The sequence below is a fragment of the Palaemon carinicauda genome, chromosome 12, assembly GCF_036898095.1.
Source record: "Palaemon carinicauda isolate YSFRI2023 chromosome 12, ASM3689809v2, whole genome shotgun sequence".
Classification (NCBI taxonomy): Eukaryota; Metazoa; Arthropoda; class Malacostraca; order Decapoda; family Palaemonidae; genus Palaemon; species Palaemon carinicauda.
Window position 1 is genome coordinate 30,951,634 of NC_090736.1, and position 21,372 is coordinate 30,973,005.

The 21,372-nt window shown below is 47.6% G+C and overlaps 5 protein-coding genes across 5 annotated transcripts; all 5 read left to right on the top strand.

Annotated features, from left to right (window-relative positions):
- Positions 1 to 23: 23 nt before the first annotated feature.
- LOC137650751 (uncharacterized) lies at positions 24 to 3,616 on the top strand. The gene is made up of 2 exons (XM_068383907.1): positions 24 to 3,454; positions 3,586 to 3,616. Exons 1-2 carry the CDS (start codon positions 24 to 26, stop codon positions 3,614 to 3,616), a joined length of 3,462 nt encoding a protein of 1,153 aa, XP_068240008.1.
- Positions 3,587 to 6,354, top strand: LOC137650533 (uncharacterized). Its single transcript, XM_068383755.1, has 2 exons — positions 3,587 to 5,850; positions 6,025 to 6,354. The coding sequence occupies exon 1, from the start codon at positions 3,663 to 3,665 to the stop codon at positions 5,262 to 5,264; it is 1,602 nt and encodes a 533-aa protein (XP_068239856.1). The 5' UTR covers positions 3,587 to 3,662; the 3' UTR covers positions 5,265 to 5,850; positions 6,025 to 6,354.
- On the top strand, positions 6,263 to 10,206 carry LOC137650752 (uncharacterized). Its single transcript, XM_068383909.1, has 2 exons — positions 6,263 to 10,044; positions 10,176 to 10,206. Exons 1-2 carry the CDS (start codon positions 6,263 to 6,265, stop codon positions 10,204 to 10,206), a joined length of 3,813 nt encoding a protein of 1,270 aa, XP_068240010.1.
- On the top strand, positions 10,177 to 12,944 carry LOC137650534 (uncharacterized). The gene is made up of 2 exons (XM_068383756.1): positions 10,177 to 12,440; positions 12,615 to 12,944. Exon 1 carries the CDS (start codon positions 10,253 to 10,255, stop codon positions 11,852 to 11,854), a length of 1,602 nt encoding a protein of 533 aa, XP_068239857.1. The 5' UTR covers positions 10,177 to 10,252; the 3' UTR covers positions 11,855 to 12,440; positions 12,615 to 12,944.
- Positions 12,945 to 14,573: 1,629 nt separating this feature from the next.
- On the top strand, positions 14,574 to 18,443 carry LOC137650753 (uncharacterized). The gene has a single exon (XM_068383910.1). The coding sequence runs from the start codon at positions 14,574 to 14,576 to the stop codon at positions 18,441 to 18,443; it is 3,870 nt and encodes a 1,289-aa protein (XP_068240011.1).
- Positions 18,444 to 21,372: the final 2,929 nt, after the last annotated feature.

The window sequence follows — 21,372 nt, forward strand, 5'->3', positions numbered from 1 at the left end:
TGAGAGTTTCCAGTGTAAAGGTCATGGAGACTGAACATGAGTCTAGGATCAATCAATGGAGGCTAAGTGTCGCCCACCACCACGAGAATGACCCAAGTGCTATGCGGACATTGGACCCTGTAGAACATACAAGAGGACCAGAATGCCATTCTACACCCATGGAAGTCCACTCACGGCCATTGGATCCCACCTCAACTCCTTTCGCACCACGACATGCCACATTTGAACCCTCTGTTACTAACCCCTTGTCCAACAACTCTCAAGTGCTTAAGGCACTCGAATGCACTCTTGCTAGCAGCAATGAGTTGGCGCGGACAACGCTGTTACCACCTACTAAACTTGAGCGCTTTGGAGGCGACTTCACCAAATTTAATTGGTTCAAGATGTCCTTCAAATGGCACATTGAGAACAATACCTCGGACCCCGAGCGCAGGCTGAACCACTTGTATCATATCCTAGATGGGCCTCCGAGAAACCTGGTTCAGCACTGCTTGCACCTGTCACCGACAATTGGGTACGATGAAGCTTGGAAGCAGCTGAGTGAATTCTACGGCAGAGAAGTCGATGCTACCGAAGCTTTTATTCGTCAGCTTCTCGAATGGAAGGAAATCCCAGCAGGTGATAGCGAAGGTTTAATGAACTACGCTTCTTACCTAAAGAAGGTGAAGGCAGCACTGGGTGCAAATTACACTAGAATTGAGCTGCAAGAAACTATGAGAAAGATAGTGGAAAAGCTCCCTCACCCTCTTCGGGTAAGATGGGTCTCTAAGTACCTGGAACATGAACACAAGCTTCCAGCCCTGATCACCTTTGTGGAGAGACAGGCACTGGTCGCTAAAGAATTGAAGTACTACGAGTGCGACCGTCGTCCATCCAAGGGCAAACCTGAGGACACGAGCAAGCCGATTAAAGCTAAAGGCTTGCCTGTTCACCACAGCTCTCCTTCCGACAATGGGATATATTGCGTATACTGCAAGAAAAATAAGCACGGAATTCAGTCGTGCCACCGATTCCAAAGCCTCAATTTGGATGACCGCTGGAATGCTGTGGTGGATGCCAAACTCTGCTTCAGATGCTTAAATGTCGCGCACAATCACGAAGCCTGTGAAGAAGAATCTTCGTGTGGCAAGTGCGGCTTGGGGACGCATCACACGCTCTTGCACTATGTGAAGAAAACCCCTTCAAGGGACAGTACAAACTCCAAGAGAGCAACTGTGTACAAGACATCTGACAAACCTAAAGCGGAGGCCGGGACGACTAGCAATGCACCACCTGATAGAACTAACACCGAAACCGCTCTAGAGGCTGGGACTCCTGCGACGACGGGGCACGTACACGCCATGTCCACTGACCGACGACCTGATGGTCGTACAATGTTGAAGCTTATCCCAGTCATGGTGAACGGAACGTGCACTACGGTCGGCTTCATAGATGGAGGAGCCGCACCCACGCTAGCCGCAAGGAGCCTAATAGATCGGCTAGGTGTAACGGGAAGGCCTTGCAACCAGACCATGGTGACAGAGGCCGGTACGTTCGACTGCAAGGAAGTGGTCCAACTCACCCTTGGTAACATCAACGGAGGTGAGGAGGAAGAACGAGTAAAAGAAGTCTTTGTTACTGACAAAATTAATGTGTCGACGGACTACATAATGCCTTCGGACTGGCTGAAGAGATGGCCACACATGGCAGACGTAGAGCTGCAAAGCTTGCCAACTGACCACGAACAGGTCGAGCTAGTGATCGGGTTAGACACGACCCTGAATCGAGTCATTCTGGAGCAACGCCACGGCACTGCCAATGAGCCATCCGCCTACCTAACCAAGCTTGGTTGGGTGGCTTTCGGTCCTACTGGAGACCGGTCTGCATCGGAGGTCTCACCCGTGCATCATGTTCATCGAAAATTTGACCCTCAAGACTTGACAGAGTTACTGCAGAGTCATTTTAATAGAGATTTCTTCGAAAAGGAATCCCTCTCCAAATTGGAAGATTCCCTAGAGGATAAGAGATTCTTGGCCACCTTGAATAACACGACACAGCATCGATATGGAAAGTACGTGGCCAAGCTGCCATTCAAGGACTCTACTCCTCTACCTGATAATATGAATATGGCAATTCGACGAGCCCGAAGCTTGAAAAGAAGACTAGACAACGACGAAGCTTACAAGACATCCTACGTAGCTCAGATGGAGAAATATACTGATAAGGGCTACGCTGAAAGGGTTCCTGTAAGTCAGCTAGACAGGGAGGACGGGCGCGTATGGCTTATGCCGCACCACTCTGTCAGGCATCCTGTCAAACAGAAAGACCGAGTGGTCTTCGATCTGAAGGCAAGGCACCTAGGAACATCTCTCAACGAACATCTGATGCAAGGCCCCGACCTCACCAATAGCCTGACGGGTGTTCTCCTGCGTTTTAGAGAGGGTCAACATGCCATCACAGCAGACGTGCAGGAGATGTTCCATCAGGTGAAGGTACCTGAAGAGGACAGAGACTGCCTGAGGTACCTCTGGTGGCCAGAAGGTGTCACCAGCAAAGAACTGCAAGTCTTCAGAATGACGTCCCACGTTTTTGGCGCAAGATCATCGCCGAGCGTCGTTAACTTCTGCTTACGCAAAACGGCCCTGGACTTTGGAAGCATGTATAACGAAGAAGCTTCTAACTCTATACGTCGCAACTTCTACGTCGACAACCTCCTCAAGGCGATGGATGATGAGGAAGAATGCATTAAACTGACAAGAGATCTGATCAACCTGTGCAGGGATGGAGGTTTCCGTCTTAACCAATGGACCTCCAGCAGCAAGCAAATTCTAGCTGCGATCCCCAGAGAAGAACGAGACGACTCTGTGGCTGTCCTAGACTTGAATAAAGATGAGCTGCCAACTGAACGAGCCCTGGGGATCCATTGGAATATGAGCATAGACGTGTTCACGTTCAGAATCGTCCTTAAAGACAAGCCTTTCAACCGACGTGGTGTGCTCTCTGTTGTTGCATCGATCTATGACCCCTTGGGCTACTTATCCCCCGTCACTTTGATCGCGAAGATCCTGTTGCAAGAAATGTGCCGAAGGAAGCTCTGGTGGGATGAGGAGATGTCTGCTGATGAACTTGTTCGATGGAAGACCTGGCTTGCGCAGTTGCCACAACTGGAAGAGTTCCAACTGCGAAGGTCCTTCATACCACCAGACTTCGGAGATGTTGACACCCTTCAGCTGCACCACTTTGCAGATGCAAGTCAGACAGGCTATGGTGTAGTCTCTTACTTGCGTGTAGTTGGTGTCAACGGAAAGATTCATTGCACTCTTGTCATAGGACGGGCGAGAGTCGCCCCTCTGAAAAGGACCACCATCCCTCGTCTTGAGCTGACGGCGGCTGCTATCGCTGCACAGATGGACTCAAAGCTGAAGACTGAGCTCGATCTGAAACTGGCCCCGTCAGTCTTCTGGACTGATAGCACGTCAGTACTGAAATATCTCAGAAATCCGACTGCGAGGTATCAGACCTTCGTGGACAATAGGGTCAATCTCATTAGGGATACATCCGACATTATGGCTTGGAGATACATCAATATTACTGCGAACCCAGCAGACCTTGCGTCACGTGGCCTCTCCGTCGCTGACTTCCTCCAATCATCTTTGTGGTTTTCAGGACCAGATTTCCTCAAGATGGACGAAACGCACTGGCCAACCATGCCCGAAGATGTTGTCAGAGGAGAGCTTGATCCAGACGCCGAAGTGAAGACTTCTCTCGTCTTCGATATAACGAAGAAAGAACCAACGTTCATTGAATCAATAGCGACAAGATTCTCCTCCTGGTTGAAGTTTGTCAGGACCGTCGCGTGGATGACAAGATTTATCCGCCACATGCAGAAGGCTCGCCCATACAGCGGCGACTCACTCTCGAGTGCGGAGCTGCGTACCGCGGAGAATTTGATCTGGAGACTGACCCAAAGCCAAGAGTATGAAGAAGAGTTAAGCACCCTCTCGAAGAAGGGAAGATCGCTGAAGAGGTCTAGTAAATTAATCAAGCTGAGACCATTTCTCAAGGATGGATTGCTCCACGTTGGTGGTCGATTGCAGAAATCAACACTGGCAGATACGGCCAAGCATCCGATCATCCTACCCAGCAGTTCTCCGGCGGTCAAGCTTATGGTGAGAGCCACGCACGAATCCTGCGGCCATTGTGGCCAGAACCACCTGATGACCCAGTTGAGGACAAACTACTGGATCGTCCGCGGAAATGCGATCGTCAAGACTGTCATTCGAGAATGCTTGGTCTGTCGCAGACTAAGTCGTCGTCCTTTAGTTCAGGTGATGGCTGAACTGCCATCCGACCGGCTTTGTCCAGATGAACCCCCCTTTACTAACACTGGGTCGGACTGCTTCGGACCGTTCTTAGTGAAGCAAGGAAGGTCCACAGTGAAGCGTTGGGGCGCTATCTTTACATGCCTTACCTCGCGAGCAGTCCACCTGGAAGTGATCGATACAATGGAACAAGACTCCTTCGTCAACGCCATCAGGCGTTTCGTCGCTCGCAGGGGGCCTATCAAGAGAATGTGGTCCGACAACGGGACCAACATTGTGGCCACGGAACGAGAGCTAAGAGAAGCTCTCCAGCGCTTCAACGAAGGAGAAATCAGAGACACACTCTCGATCCGAGGCATAGAGTGGAACTTTCATCCACCACATGCCTCACACTTTGGCGGAGTGTGGGAGCGTCTGATCAGGTCCGTCCGAAGAGCCCTCACAGCGGCCTGTCTCCAACAAGTCACGACTGATGAAACGCTTCGCACTCTGTTCTGCGAAGTGGAGGCTGTTGTTAATAGCCGACCTCTGACGAAGATCAACGACGACCCGAACTGCCCTGTCCCTCTCACGCCTAACATGATCCTAACTTTGAAAGGGTCACCCGATCCCTTCACATCCACATGCAAGAAGGACATGTATGTGAAGAGGCGATGGAGACAGGCACAGTTCCTCGCTGACGAATTCTGGCGCAGGTGGATACAGGAGTATCTCCCCCTGCTTCAGGAGCGCCAGAAGTGGTCAGTCCCAAAGCGTGACATCAACGTCGGTGACGTCGTTCTAACGCTGGACGAGCGGCTTCCCCGAGGCAGCTGGCCTCTAGGGAAAGTCATGGAGGTCACTCGGAGCGCTGACGGTCGCGTACGTCAAGCTTTGATCAAGACTGAGAACGGCGAGTTCAGAAGGCCTGTGCAGAAACTGTGCCTTCTCTTGGAAAATGATAAAGGCGATGATATAAAGTGATGTATATGAGGTGTTATGAGCGTACGCCGAGCGCTGCTCGCTGCATTTTGTAAATTTTGAATTTTATTATTTGAGTTGAAAATATAGCAAGGTCATTTGAATGAAGTAACCCAAGTGATGCCGTATCTACGGAAATATTTAGCCCATGACCAAATAGGGGGCAGTGTAAGATACGCCATAACGTATTTCCAAGAATTTCTTTTTTGTGTTCTTTGTTAACCATGAGGATTAATTTAGTTTTCCTTTACGTTCTCCAGGACCAACTCTAAGTGCTGAAAACATAACCTTATATGGGCATAGCGATGGTCTAGCTCCATGATTGGTCGGCTCAGAGGGGCATCTCGCGCTAGACAGAGTGACGTCACGGCCCCGGACCTTGGCAGTGCATGGCTGTCCGCTGTGGTGTGAGCATCTCTGTGCTCAGCTTTCTGTGTTGACTGATGCAGTGATTTAGGAGTGTCTCTCCGTGTGTGAAGGACCAATCACACATTTGGCTTGATAACTAATCACTCGCAGGAGATTAACGGTACCACCTGTGAATGTTCTTTGAACTGAACTTGAAACAGAATTGGCGTTGGGAAAAGATGTAAGTCTATTATTTATTGTAATGAACCCTATTGCAATTCATGTAATCCTGTACCATTGCTGTATTTTCTTTATTGACTTGTATTTATGTATTATAATGAACCCTATTGCAATTAATGTAATCCTGTACCATTGCTGTATTTTCTTATTGACGAGCTGTTTTTTTTGTTTGCAGCTAAAACCTCGTCCGATATACAAGTTGTACTCTTCAATATATCTAATTATAAAAGACGTGAGTTTTCAAGACCTACACGCCAATAACTTAGAACTTTAGCCGAGAGAGTGAACCCCTCTCCGGTGTTCTACAGTTTTAGATCTTTACACAAAGTGGGTCTCAGATGACTGATTGTAACCTGACTATCAAGAAGTGAATCTTTCTCAGACGTTGACGCCGAGCTGGGAACATCGTCATCATGTCGGAGAGATCATTAAAATCAAGAACGTCATCCAAGAGCGACACAAGCGAGGTCCGCCGAAAGCTGTTAGAAGCGCAAGCTAACTTAGCCAAGGTTCAACTGAAGGCAAGCTTAGAAGCGGAAGAACGTGCAGCCAAGAAGAAAGCTGAAGCTGATGAACTCGCTGCTCAGAGAGATGCCGAGGATCGGGCCGCTAGAGGGCTAGCGGACGCTGCATTGCTGGAGGCCGAGCTCGAGGTTCAGAGACAGCAACTTGAATACGAAATTAGATCGGAGGCAGGAGAGTCGCAATGTGGTTCGGAAGTGTCTTCACATGCCGGAAGCGTGAGAGTTTCCAGTGTAAAGGTCATGGAGACTGAACATGAGTCTAGGATCAATCAATGGAGGCTAAGTGTCGCCCACCACCACGAGAATGACCCAAGTGCTATGCGGACATTGGACCCTGTAGAACATACAAGAGGACCAGAATGCCATTCTACACCCATGGAAGTCCACTCACGGCCATTGGATCCCACCTCAACTCCTTTCGCACCACGACATGCCACATTTGAACCCTCTGTTACTAACCCCTTGTCCAACAACTCTCAAGTGCTTAAGGCACTCGAATGCACTCTTGCTAGCAGCAATGAGTTGGCGCGGACAACGCTGTTACCACCTACTAAACTTGAGCGCTTTGGAGGCGACTTCACCAAATTTAATTGGTTCAAGATGTCCTTCAAATGGCACATTGAGAACAATACCTCGGACCCCGAGCGCAGGCTGAACCACTTGTATCATATCCTAGATGGGCCTCCGAGAAACCTGGTTCAGCACTGCTTGCACCTGTCACCGACAATTGGGTACGATGAAGCTTGGAAGCAGCTGAGTGAATTCTACGGCAGAGAAGTCGATGCTACCGAAGCTTTTATTCGTCAGCTTCTCGAATGGAAGGAAATCCCAGCAGGTGATAGCGAAGGTTTAATGAACTACGCTTCTTACCTAAAGAAGGTGAAGGCAGCACTGGGTGCAAATTACACTAGAATTGAGCTGCAAGAAACTATGAGAAAGATAGTGGAAAAGCTCCCTCACCCTCTTCGGGTAAGATGGGTCTCTAAGTACCTGGAACATGAACACAAGCTTCCAGCCCTGATCACCTTTGTGGAGAGACAGGCACTGGTCGCTAAAGAATTGAAGTACTACGAGTGCGACCGTCGTCCATCCAAGGGCAAACCTGAGGACACGAGCAAGCCGATTAAAGCTAAAGGCTTGCCTGTTCACCACAGCTCTCCTTCCGACAATGGGATATATTGCGTATACTGCAAGAAAAATAAGCACGGAATTCAGTCGTGCCACCGATTCCAAAGCCTCAATTTGGATGACCGCTGGAATGCTGTGGTGGATGCCAAACTCTGCTTCAGATGCTTAAATGTCGCGCACAATCACGAAGCCTGTGAAGAAGAATCTTCGTGTGGCAAGTGCGGCTTGGGGACGCATCACACGCTCTTGCACTATGTGAAGAAAACCCCTTCAAGGGACAGTACAAACTCCAAGAGAGCAACTGTGTACAAGACATCTGACAAACCTAAAGCGGAGGCCGGGACGACTAGCAATGCACCACCTGATAGAACTAACACCGAAACCGCTCTAGAGGCTGGGACTCCTGCGACGACGGGGCACGTACACGCCATGTCCACTGACCGACGACCTGATGGTCGTACAATGTTGAAGCTTATCCCAGTCATGGTGAACGGAACGTGCACTACGGTCGGCTTCATAGATGGAGGAGCCGCACCCACGCTAGCCGCAAGGAGCCTAATAGATCGGCTAGGTGTAACGGGAAGGCCTTGCAACCAGACCATGGTGACAGAGGCCGGTACGTTCGACTGCAAGGAAGTGGTCCAACTCACCCTTGGTAACATCAACGGAGGTGAGGAGGAAGAACGAGTAAAAGAAGTCTTTGTTACTGACAAAATTAATGTGTCGACGGACTACATAATGCCTTCGGACTGGCTGAAGAGATGGCCACACATGGCAGACGTAGAGCTGCAAAGCTTGCCAACTGACCACGAACAGGTCGAGCTAGTGATCGGGTTAGACACGACCCTGAATCGAGTCATTCTGGAGCAACGCCACGGCACTGCCAATGAGCCATCCGCCTACCTAACCAAGCTTGGTTGGGTGGCTTTCGGTCCTACTGGAGACCGGTCTGCATCGGAGGTCTCACCCGTGCATCATGTTCATCGAAAATTTGACCCTCAAGACTTGACAGAGTTACTGCAGAGTCATTTTAATAGAGATTTCTTCGAAAAGGAATCCCTCTCCAAATTGGAAGATTCCCTAGAGGATAAGAGATTCTTGGCCACCTTGAATAACACGACACAGCATCGATATGGAAAGTACGTGGCCAAGCTGCCATTCAAGGACTCTACTCCTCTACCTGATAATATGAATATGGCAATTCGACGAGCCCGAAGCTTGAAAAGAAGACTAGACAACGACGAAGCTTACAAGACATCCTACGTAGCTCAGATGGAGAAATATACTGATAAGGGCTACGCTGAAAGGGTTCCTGTAAGTCAGCTAGACAGGGAGGACGGGCGCGTATGGCTTATGCCGCACCACTCTGTCAGGCATCCTGTCAAACAGAAAGACCGAGTGGTCTTCGATCTGAAGGCAAGGCACCTAGGAACATCTCTCAACGAACATCTGATGCAAGGCCCCGACCTCACCAATAGCCTGACGGGTGTTCTCCTGCGTTTTAGAGAGGGTCAACATGCCATCACAGCAGACGTGCAGGAGATGTTCCATCAGGTGAAGGTACCTGAAGAGGACAGAGACTGCCTGAGGTACCTCTGGTGGCCAGAAGGTGTCACCAGCAAAGAACTGCAAGTCTTCAGAATGACGTCCCACGTTTTTGGCGCAAGATCATCGCCGAGCGTCGTTAACTTCTGCTTACGCAAAACGGCCCTGGACTTTGGAAGCATGTATAACGAAGAAGCTTCTAACTCTATACGTCGCAACTTCTACGTCGACAACCTCCTCAAGGCGATGGATGATGAGGAAGAATGCATTAAACTGACAAGAGATCTGATCAACCTGTGCAGGGATGGAGGTTTCCGTCTTAACCAATGGACCTCCAGCAGCAAGCAAATTCTAGCTGCGATCCCCAGAGAAGAACGAGACGACTCTGTGGCTGTCCTAGACTTGAATAAAGATGAGCTGCCAACTGAACGAGCCCTGGGGATCCATTGGAATATGAGCATAGACGTGTTCACGTTCAGAATCGTCCTTAAAGACAAGCCTTTCAACCGACGTGGTGTGCTCTCTGTTGTTGCATCGATCTATGACCCCTTGGGCTACTTATCCCCCGTCACTTTGATCGCGAAGATCCTGTTGCAAGAAATGTGCCGAAGGAAGCTCTGGTGGGATGAGGAGATGTCTGCTGATGAACTTGTTCGATGGAAGACCTGGCTTGCGCAGTTGCCACAACTGGAAGAGTTCCAACTGCGAAGGTCCTTCATACCACCAGACTTCGGAGATGTTGACACCCTTCAGCTGCACCACTTTGCAGATGCAAGTCAGACAGGCTATGGTGTAGTCTCTTACTTGCGTGTAGTTGGTGTCAACGGAAAGATTCATTGCACTCTTGTCATAGGACGGGCGAGAGTCGCCCCTCTGAAAAGGACCACCATCCCTCGTCTTGAGCTGACGGCGGCTGCTATCGCTGCACAGATGGACTCAAAGCTGAAGACTGAGCTCGATCTGAAACTGGCCCCGTCAGTCTTCTGGACTGATAGCACGTCAGTACTGAAATATCTCAGAAATCCGACTGCGAGGTATCAGACCTTCGTGGACAATAGGGTCAATCTCATTAGGGATACATCCGACATTATGGCTTGGAGATACATCAATATTACTGCGAACCCAGCAGACCTTGCGTCACGTGGCCTCTCCGTCGCTGACTTCCTCCAATCATCTTTGTGGTTTTCAGGACCAGATTTCCTCAAGATGGACGAAACGCACTGGCCAACCATGCCCGAAGATGTTGTCAGAGGAGAGCTTGATCCAGACGCCGAAGTGAAGACTTCTCTCGTCTTCGATATAACGAAGAAAGAACCAACGTTCATTGAATCAATAGCGACAAGATTCTCCTCCTGGTTGAAGTTTGTCAGGACCGTCGCGTGGATGACAAGATTTATCCGCCACATGCAGAAGGCTCGCCCATACAGCGGCGACTCACTCTCGAGTGCGGAGCTGCGTACCGCGGAGAATTTGATCTGGAGACTGACCCAAAGCCAAGAGTATGAAGAAGAGTTAAGCACCCTCTCGAAGAAGGGAAGATCGCTGAAGAGGTCTAGTAAATTAATCAAGCTGAGACCATTTCTCAAGGATGGATTGCTCCACGTTGGTGGTCGATTGCAGAAATCAACACTGGCAGATACGGCCAAGCATCCGATCATCCTACCCAGCAGTTCTCCGGCGGTCAAGCTTATGGTGAGAGCCACGCACGAATCCTGCGGCCATTGTGGCCAGAACCACCTGATGACCCAGTTGAGGACAAACTACTGGATCGTCCGCGGAAATGCGATCGTCAAGACTGTCATTCGAGAATGCTTGGTCTGTCGCAGACTAAGTCGTCGTCCTTTAGTTCAGGTGATGGCTGAACTGCCATCCGACCGGCTTTGTCCAGATGAACCCCCCTTTACTAACACTGGGTCGGACTGCTTCGGACCGTTCTTAGTGAAGCAAGGAAGGTCCACAGTGAAGCGTTGGGGCGCTATCTTTACATGCCTTACCTCGCGAGCAGTCCACCTGGAAGTGATCGATACAATGGAACAAGACTCCTTCGTCAACGCCATCAGGCGTTTCGTCGCTCGCAGGGGGCCTATCAAGAGAATGTGGTCCGACAACGGGACCAACATTGTGGCCACGGAACGAGAGCTAAGAGAAGCTCTCCAGCACTTCAACGAAGGAGAAATCAGAGACACACTCTCGATCCGAGGCATAGAGTGGAACTTTCATCCACCACATGCCTCACACTTTGGCGGAGTGTGGGAGCGTCTGATCAGGTCCGTCCGAAGAGCCCTCACAGCGGCCTGTCTCCAACAAGTCACGACTGATGAAACGCTTCGCACTCTGTTCTGCGAAGTGGAGGCTGTTGTTAATAGCCGACCTCTGACGAAGATCAACGACGACCCGAACTGCCCTGTCCCTCTCACGCCTAACATGATCCTAACTTTGAAAGGGTCACCCGATCCCTTCACATCCACATGCAAGAAGGACATGTATGTGAAGAGGCGATGGAGACAGGCACAGTTCCTCGCTGACGAATTCTGGCGCAGGTGGATACAGGAGTATCTCCCCCTGCTTCAGGAGCGCCAGAAGTGGTCAGTCCCAAAGCGTGACATCAACGTCGGTGACGTCGTTCTAACGCTGGACGAGCGGCTTCCCCGAGGCAGCTGGCCTCTAGGGAAAGTCATGGAGGTCACTCGGAGCGCTGACGGTCGCGTACGTCAAGCTTTGATCAAGACTGAGAACGGCGAGTTCAGAAGGCCTGTGCAGAAACTGTGCCTTCTCTTGGAAAATGATAAAGGCGATGATATAAAGTGATGTATATGAGGTGTTATGAGCGTACGCCGAGCGCTGCTCGCTGCATTTTGTAAATTTTGAATTTTATTATTTGAGTTGAAAATATAGCAAGGTCATTTGAATGAAGTAACCCAAGTGATGCCGTATCTACGGAAATATTTAGCCCATGACCAAATAGGGGGCAGTGTAAGATACGCCATAACGTATTTCCAAGAATTTCTTTTTTGTGTTCTTTGTTAACCATGAGGATTAATTTAGTTTTCCTTTACGTTCTCCAGGACCAACTCTAAGTGCTGAAAACATAACCTTATATGGGCATAGCGATGGTCTAGCTCCATGATTGGTCGGCTCAGAGGGGCATCTCGCGCTAGACAGAGTGACGTCACGGCCCCGGACCTTGGCAGTGCATGGCTGTCCGCTGTGGTGTGAGCATCTCTGTGCTCAGCTTTCTGTGTTGACTGATGCAGTGATTTAGGAGTGTCTCTCCGTGTGTGAAGGACCAATCACACATTTGGCTTGATAACTAATCACTCGCAGGAGATTAACGGTACCACCTGTGAATGTTCTTTGAACTGAACTTGAAACAGAATTGGCGTTGGGAAAAGATGTAAGTCTATTATTTATTGTAATGAACCCTATTGCAATTCATGTAATCCTGTACCATTGCTGTATTTTCTTTATTGACTTGTATTTATGTATTATAATGAACCCTATTGCAATTAATGTAATCCTGTACCATTGCTGTATTTTCTTATTGACGAGCTGTTTTTTTTGTTTGCAGCTAAAACCTCGTCCGATATACAAGTTGTACTCTTCAATATATCTAATTATAAAAGACGTGAGTTTTCAAGACCTACACGCCAATAACTTAGAACTTTAGCCGAGAGAGTGAACCCCTCTCCGGTGTTCTACAGTTTTAGATCTTTACACAAAGTGGGTCTCAGATGACTGATTGTAACCTGACTATCAAGAAGTGAATCTTTCTCAGACGTTGACGCCGAGCTGGGAACATCGTCATCATGTCGGAGAGATCATTAAAATCAAGAACGTCATCCAAGAGCGACACAAGCGAGGTCCGCCGAAAGCTGTTAGAAGCGCAAGCTAACTTAGCCAAGGTTCAACTGAAGGCAAGCTTAGAAGCGTAAGAACGTGCAGCCAAGAAGAAAGCTGAAGCTGATGAACTCGCTGCTCAGAGAGATGCCGAGGATCGGGCCGCTAGAGGGCTAGCGGACGCTGCATTGCTGGAGGCCGAGCTCGAGGTTCAGAGACAGCAACTTGAATACGAAATTAGATCGGAGGCAGGAGAGTCGCAATGTGGTTCGGAAGTGTCTTCACATGCCGGAAGCGTGAGAGTTTCCAGTGTAAAGGTCATGGAGACTGAACATGAGTCTAGGATCAATCAATGGAGGCTAAGTGTCGCCCACCACCACGAGAATGACCCAAGTGCTATGCGGACATTGGACCCTGTAGAACATACAAGAGGACCAGAATGCCATTCTACACCCATGGAAGTCCACTCACGGCCATTGGATCCCACCTCAACTCCTTTCGCACCACGACATGCCACATTTGAACCCTCTGTTACTAACCCCTTGTCCAACAACTCTCAAGTGCTTAAGGCACTCGAATGCACTCTTGCTAGCAGCAATGAGTTGGCGCGGACAACGCTGTTACCACCTACTAAACTTGAGCGCTTTGGAGGCGACTTCACCAAATTTAATTGGTTCAAGATGTCCTTCAAATGGCACATTGAGAACAATACCTCGGACCCCGAGCGCAGGCTGAACCACTTGTATCATATCCTAGATGGGCCTCCGAGAAACCTGGTTCAGCACTGCTTGCACCTGTCACCGACAATTGGGTACGATGAAGCTTGGAAGCAGCTGAGTGAATTCTACGGCAGAGAAGTCGATGCTACCGAAGCTTTTATTCGTCAGCTTCTCGAATGGAAGGAAATCCCAGCAGGTGATAGCGAAGGTTTAATGAACTACGCTTCTTACCTAAAGAAGGTGAAGGCAGCACTGGGTGCAAATTACACTAGAATTGAGCTGCAAGAAACTATGAGAAAGATAGTGGAAAAGCTCCCTCACCCTCTTCGGGTAAGATGGGTCTCTAAGTACCTGGAACATGAACACAAGCTTCCAGCCCTGATCACCTTTGTGGAGAGACAGGCACTGGTCGCTAAAGAATTGAAGTACTACGAGTGCGACCGTCGTCCATCCAAGGGCAAACCTGAGGACACGAGCAAGCCGATTAAAGCTAAAGGCTTGCCTGTTCACCACAGCTCTCCTTCCGACAATGGGATATATTGCGTATACTGCAAGAAAAATAAGCACGGAATTCAGTCGTGCCACCGATTCCAAAGCCTCAATTTGGATGACCGCTGGAATGCTGTGGTGGATGCCAAACTCTGCTTCAGATGCTTAAATGTCGCGCACAATCACGAAGCCTGTGAAGAAGAATCTTCGTGTGGCAAGTGCGGCTTGGGGACGCATCACACGCTCTTGCACTATGTGAAGAAAACCCCTTCAAGGGACAGTACAAACTCCAAGAGAGCAACTGTGTACAAGACATCTGACAAACCTAAAGCGGAGGCCGGGACGACTAGCAATGCACCACCTGATAGAACTAACACCGAAACCGCTCTAGAGGCTGGGACTCCTGCGACGACGGGGCACGTACACGCCATGTCCACTGACCGACGACCTGATGGTCGTACAATTTGAAGCTTATCCCAGTCATGGTGAACGGAACGTGCACTACGGTCGGCTTCATAGATGGAGGAGCCGCACCCACGCTAGCCGCAAGGAGCCTAATAGATCGGCTAGGTGTAACGGGAAGGCCTTGCAACCAGACCATGGTGACAGAGGCCGGTACGTTCGACTGCAAGGAAGTGGTCCAACTCACCCTTGGTAACATCAACGGAGGTGAGGAGGAAGAACGAGTAAAAGAAGTCTTTGTTACTGACAAAATTAATGTGTCGACGGACTACATAATGCCTTCGGACTGGCTGAAGAGATGGCCACACATGGCAGACGTAGAGCTGCAAAGCTTGCCAACTGACCACGAACAGGTCGAGCTAGTGATCGGGTTAGACACGACCCTGAATCGAGTCATTCTGGAGCAACGCCACGGCACTGCCAATGAGCCATCCGCCTACCTAACCAAGCTTGGTTGGGTGGCTTTCGGTCCTACTGGAGACCGGTCTGCATCGGAGGTCTCACCCGTGCATCATGTTCATCGAAAATTTGACCCTCAAGACTTGACAGAGTTACTGCAGAGTCATTTTAATAGAGATTTCTTCGAAAAGGAATCCCTCTCCAAATTGGAAGATTCCCTAGAGGATAAGAGATTCTTGGCCACCTTGAATAACACGACACAGCATCGATATGGAAAGTACGTGGCCAAGCTGCCATTCAAGGACTCTACTCCTCTACCTGATAATATGAATATGGCAATTCGACGAGCCCGAAGCTTGAAAAGAAGACTAGACAACGACGAAGCTTACAAGACATCCTACGTAGCTCAGATGGAGAAATATACTGATAAGGGCTACGCTGAAAGGGTTCCTGTAAGTCAGCTAGACAGGGAGGACGGGCGCGTATGGCTTATGCCGCACCACTCTGTCAGGCATCCTGTCAAACAGAAAGACCGAGTGGTCTTCGATCTGAAGGCAAGGCACCGAGGAACATCTCTCAACGAACATCTGATGCAAGGCCCCGACCTCACCAATAGCCTGACGGGTGTTCTCCTGCGTTTTAGAGAGGGTCAACATGCCATCACAGCAGACGTGCAGGAGATGTTCCATCAGGTGAAGGTACCTGAAGAGGACAGAGACTGCCTGAGGTACCTCTGGTGGCCAGAAGGTGTCACCAGCAAAGAACTGCAAGTCTTCAGAATGACGTCCCACGTTTTTGGCGCAAGATCATCGCCGAGCGTCGTTAACTTCTGCTTACGCAAAACGGCCCTGGACTTTGGAAGCATGTATAACGAAGAAGCTTCTAACTCTATACGTCGCAACTTCTACGTCGACAACCTCCTCAAGGCGATGGATGATGAGGAAGAATGCATTAAACTGACAAGAGATCTGATCAACCTGTGCAGGGATGGAGGTTTCCGTCTTAACCAATGGACCTCCAGCAGCAAGCAAATTCTAGCTGCGATCCCCAGAGAAGAACGAGACGACTCTGTGGCTGTCCTAGACTTGAATAAAGATGAGCTGCCAACTGAACGAGCCCTGGGGATCCATTGGAATATGAGCATAGACGTGTTCACGTTCAGAATCGTCCTTAAAGACAAGCCTTTCAACCGACGTGGTGTGCTCTCTGTTGTTGCATCGATCTATGACCCCTTGGGCTACTTATCCCCCGTCACTTTGATCGCGAAGATCCTGTTGCAAGAAATGTGCCGAAGGAAGCTCTGGTGGGATGAGGAGATGTCTGCTGATGAACTTGTTCGATGGAAGACCTGGCTTGCGCAGTTGCCACAACTGGAAGAGTTCCAACTGCGAAGGTCCTTCATACCACCAGACTTCGGAGATGTTGACACCCTTCAGCTGCACCACTTTGCAGATGCAAGTCAGACAGGCTATGGTGTAGTCTCTTACTTGCGTGTAGTTGGTGTCAACGGAAAGATTCATTGCACTCTTGTCATAGGACGGGCGAGAGTCGCCCCTCTGAAAAGGACCACCATCCCTCGTCTTGAGCTGACGGCGGCTGCTATCGCTGCACAGATGGACTCAAAGCTGAAGACTGAGCTCGATCTGAAACTGGCCCCGTCAGTCTTCTGGACTGATAGCACGTCAGTACTGAAATATCTCAGAAATCCGACTGCGAGGTATCAGACCTTCGTGGACAATAGGGTCAATCTCATTAGGGATACATCCGACATTATGGCTTGGAGATACATCAATATTACTGCGAACCCAGCAGACCTTGCGTCACGTGGCCTCTCCGTCGCTGACTTCCTCCAATCATCTTTGTGGTTTTCAGGACCAGATTTCCTCAAGATGGACGAAACGCACTGGCCAACCATGCCCGAAGATGTTGTCAGAGGAGAGCTTGATCCAGACGCCGAAGTGAAGACTTCTCTCGTCTTCGATATAACGAAGAAAGAACCAACGTTCATTGAATCAATAGCGACAAGATTCTCCTCCTGGTTGAAGTTTGTCAGGACCGTCGCGTGGATGACAAGATTTATCCGCCACATGCAGAAGGCTCGCCCATACAGCGGCGACTCACTCTCGAGTGCGGAGCTGCGTACCGCGGAGAATTTGATCTGGAGACTGACCCAAAGCCAAGAGTATGAAGAAGAGTTAAGCACCCTCTCGAAGAAGGGAAGATCGCTGAAGAGGTCTAGTAAATTAATCAAGCTGAGACCATTTCTCAAGGATGGATTGCTCCACGTTGGTGGTCGATTGCAGAAATCAACACTGGCAGATACGGCCAAGCATCCGATCATCCTACCCAGCAGTTCTCCGGCGGTCAAGCTTATGGTGAGAGCCACGCACGAATCCTGCGGCCATTGTGGCCAGAACCACCTGATGACCCAGTTGAGGACAAACTACTGGATCGTCCGCGGAAATGCGATCGTCAAGACTGTCATTCGAGAATGCTTGGTCTGTCGCAGACTAAGTCGTCGTCCTTTAGTTCAGGTGATGGCTGAACTGCCATCCGACCGGCTTTGTCCAGATGAACCCCCCTTTACTAACACTGGGTCGGACTGCTTCGGACCGTTCTTAGTGAAGCAAGGAAGGTCCACAGTGAAGCGTTGGGGCGCTATCTTTACATGCCTTACCTCGCGAGCAGTCCACCTGGAAGTGATCGATACAATGGAACAAGACTCCTTCGTCAACGCCATCAGGCGTTTCGTCGCTCGCAGGGGGCCTATCAAGAGAATGTGGTCCGACAACGGGACCAACATTGTGGCCACGGAACGAGAGCTAAGAGAAGCTCTCCAGCGCTTCAACGAAGGAGAAATCAGAGACACACTCTCGATCCGAGGCATAGAGTGGAACTTTCATCCACCACATGCCTCACACTTTGGCGGAGTGTGGGAGCGTCTGATCAGGTCCGTCCGAAGAGCCCTCACAGCGGCCTGTCTCCAACAAGTCACGACTGATGAAACGCTTCGCACTCTGTTCTGCGAAGTGGAGGCTGTTGTTAATAGCCGACCTCTGACGAAGATCAACGACGACCCGAACTGCCCTGTCCCTCTCACGCCTAACATGATCCTAACTTTGAAAGGGTCACCCGATCCCTTCACATCCACATGCAAGAAGGACATGTATGTGAAGAGGCGATGGAGACAGGCACAGTTCCTCGCTGACGAATTCTGGCGCAGGTGGATACAGGAGTATCTCCCCCTGCTTCAGGAGCGCCAGAAGTGGTCAGTCCCAAAGCGTGACATCAACGTCGGTGACGTCGTTCTAACGCTGGACGAGCGGCTTCCCCGAGGCAGCTGGCCTCTAGGGAAAGTCATGGAGGTCACTCGGAGCGCTGACGGTCGCGTACGTCAAGCTTTGATCAAGACTGAGAACGGCGAGTTCAGAAGGCCTGTGCAGAAACTGTGCCTTCTCTTGGAAAATGATAAAGGCGATGATATAAAGTGATGTATATGAGGTGTTATGAGCGTACGCCGAGCGCTGCTCGCTGCATTTTGTAAATTTTGAATTTTATTATTTGAGTTGAAAATATAGCAAGGTCATTTGAATGAAGTAACCCAAGTGATGCCGTATCTACGGAAATATTTAGCCCATGACCAAATAGGGGGCAGTGTAAGATACGCCATAACGTATTTCCAAGAATTTCTTTTTTGTGTTCTTTGTTAACCATGAGGATTAATTTAGTTTTCCTTTACGTTCTCCAGGACCAACTCTAAGTGCTGAAAACATAACCTTATATGGGCATAGCGATGGTCTAGCTCCATGATTGGTCGGCTCAGAGGGGCATCTCGCGCTAGACAGAGTGACGTCACGGCCCCGGACCTTGGCAGTGCATGGCTGTCCGCTGTGGTGTGAGCATCTCTGTGCTCAGCTTTCTGTGTTGACTGATGCAGTGATTTAGGAGTGTCTCTCCGTGTGTGAAGGACCAATCACACATTTGGCTTGATAACTAATCACTCGCAGGAGATTAACGGTACCACCTGTGAATGTTCTTTGAACTGAACTTGAAACAGAATTGGCGTTGGGAAAAGATGTAAGTCTATTATTTATTGTAATGAACCCTATTGCAATTCATGTAATCCTGTACCATTGCTGTATTTTCTTTATTGACTAGTATTTATGTATTATAATGAACCCTATTGCAATTAATGTAATCCTGTACCATTGCTGTATTTTCTTATTGACGAGCTGTTTTTTTTTGTTTGCAGCTAAAACCTCGTCCGATATACAAGTTGTACTCTTCAATATATCTAATTATAAAAGACGTGAGTTTTCAAGACCTACACGCCAATAACTTAGAACTTTAGCCGAGAGAGTGAACCCCTCTCCGGTGTTCTACAATCATGATGTAAAAGAAAAAATAACAGCCTTGACATGTTCTTCAAAAGCAAAGAGCAAATAAATCTACGGTTTCACATCACTTGTTTTCGTGACGTTGGCGCAACAAAAGGAAATCTTCAGCCTCGTTCTGAAGGGAACAGTTTCCTTTGACGTTCGTTTTGAAAACTATTGGGAAGTTTTTAATTGGGTAAAATTCAGTTGCATGCGTTCAAACTACATCCAAGTCACTTGCGAGGGGTATATATATATATATATATATATATATATATATATATATATATATATATATATATATATATATATATATATATATATATATATATATATATATATATATATATATATATATATATATATATATAAAATTCAATATATTAATGTCTGGATTCTCTTACCAACTTCAAGATCGGGGTCTCGAGGCGAAATCACTCAAATACTAGAGCATCTGACTGGTCGGAATTCGAACCCTGGTCCAGGATGCTTGCATGACAGTGACCGTACCATTTAGAAACGAACATATGTGCAAACATTTATCATATATATATATATATATATATATATATATATATATATATATATATATATATATATATATATATATATATATATATATATATATATATATATATATATACAGAGAGAGAGAGAGAGAGAGAGAGAGAGAGAGAGAGAGAGAGAGAGAGAGAGAGAGAGAAGTTATATATTAGATACAGTTAAGAAGAAATGGTTTCCGATCCTTTTTTTGAATAAATCTCTCTATCGTCCTAAAGACGCCTAAATAATTTTCCCATTATTTTTGGTAGAATTGAAAGATTAGCTATAAATGTTCCTGAATGTCCCTGAATTTCACTTTTGGGTAAAAACAGAGAATTATTTTTTCGTGTCTCAAAGGAAGAGTAAAAAGTATTTCATGTTTCCTCGGGAACAAAATCAAATCCAGCTTTTGTAGTTCTCCTCGAAATTTAAACATTGTTGTAATTCTCGAGGGTCAAGATTTGCTTTACTTTTCATATTCTTGTTATAAAAATAGTAATATTGATCAAAATAATTTTCTATAAGCGTTAGCCATAACAATAATTCATTATATATAACCCTTCAGGTAATGTGTTTTCGTTTCTTTTTACTTACCATTCTTTCTTGAGGATTTATCTAATTTGAGTTCTCAAATGTTACTAAAAGCATTATCTGTTTCATCCAACTACATACAAATATTTCTAACGATTCACGGTCATGATTGATAAATCATATTCTTTATACTCTTTACAGCTGTATTACTACACCTAAAATTGCATAGATCAACTTTTCTTCAACGAGTTATAATCCGTATGGATCAGACAAACTAAAATACATAAGTGATCAATGGGCTTGGGAAAAAAAATGTTGAGGATTAATAAATCAATGTATCTTTTTATTTTATTATTATTATTTGTTGATTTTATAGCCTAAAGTTCTCTCATGAGTTGCAAAGGCCAGGGACGTTTACCATATATTAAAGACATTCACCCAAGCAAGAACCAGAGAGAACCAGACAATAGGTGTCAGGGACTTGACAGGTAGATACAAGACCGTCTTCAATATGATGTATTTTTATATATTAAGATTATTTTGTTGTTAAATTATCCTCCAAACTAATAGAATTATTTTTTTTTACCATTCAGATTACTAGAATTCTTGTTTTTAATAACTTCACCCCATAAACAGAGATATGCTTTAACTGGACCTTTTCAAGAAGAAATCTAATTTATTTTCTAAAGGATAAGGAATCGTTGAATTTGACGAACCTCTTCATTGAGTCGCAAAAACGCATTCTTTGTGAAGGCGAAATGACTTTGGTAATCTCATCCTCAATCCATTCTCTGGAAATGATGGGAGGATTTTAAATTACTTAATAATGAAGTAATTATTCTGGTCAAACTCAATATAGGAAATGTACCACGTTGGTTAGTTATTCAGTGGCTGACATTAGACCGTGTTAACTAAGAAAGCTCTTCTTCAATTATTTCGAATTACCACCAAATGCCATCAAAGTTATCTG

What these genes read in the sequence shown, in the direction of transcription:
- LOC137650533 (XM_068383755.1), top strand. Translation starts at nt 3,663, where the DNA reads ATGGACGAAACGCACTGGCCAACCATGCCCGAAGATGTTGTCAGAGGA.
- LOC137650751 (XM_068383907.1), top strand. Translation starts at nt 24, where the DNA reads ATGGAGACTGAACATGAGTCTAGGATCAATCAATGGAGGCTAAGTGTC. An exon ending in GTCTTCTGGACTGATAGCAC is followed by an intron (nt 3,455 to 3,585) that starts GTCAGTACTGAA and finishes CGAACCCAGCAG; the next exon opens with ACCTTGCGTCACGTGGCCTC.
- LOC137650534 (XM_068383756.1), top strand. Translation starts at nt 10,253, where the DNA reads ATGGACGAAACGCACTGGCCAACCATGCCCGAAGATGTTGTCAGAGGA.
- LOC137650752 (XM_068383909.1), top strand. Translation starts at nt 6,263, where the DNA reads ATGTCGGAGAGATCATTAAAATCAAGAACGTCATCCAAGAGCGACACA. An exon ending in GTCTTCTGGACTGATAGCAC is followed by an intron (nt 10,045 to 10,175) that starts GTCAGTACTGAA and finishes CGAACCCAGCAG; the next exon opens with ACCTTGCGTCACGTGGCCTC.
- LOC137650753 (XM_068383910.1), top strand. Translation starts at nt 14,574, where the DNA reads ATGGTGAACGGAACGTGCACTACGGTCGGCTTCATAGATGGAGGAGCC.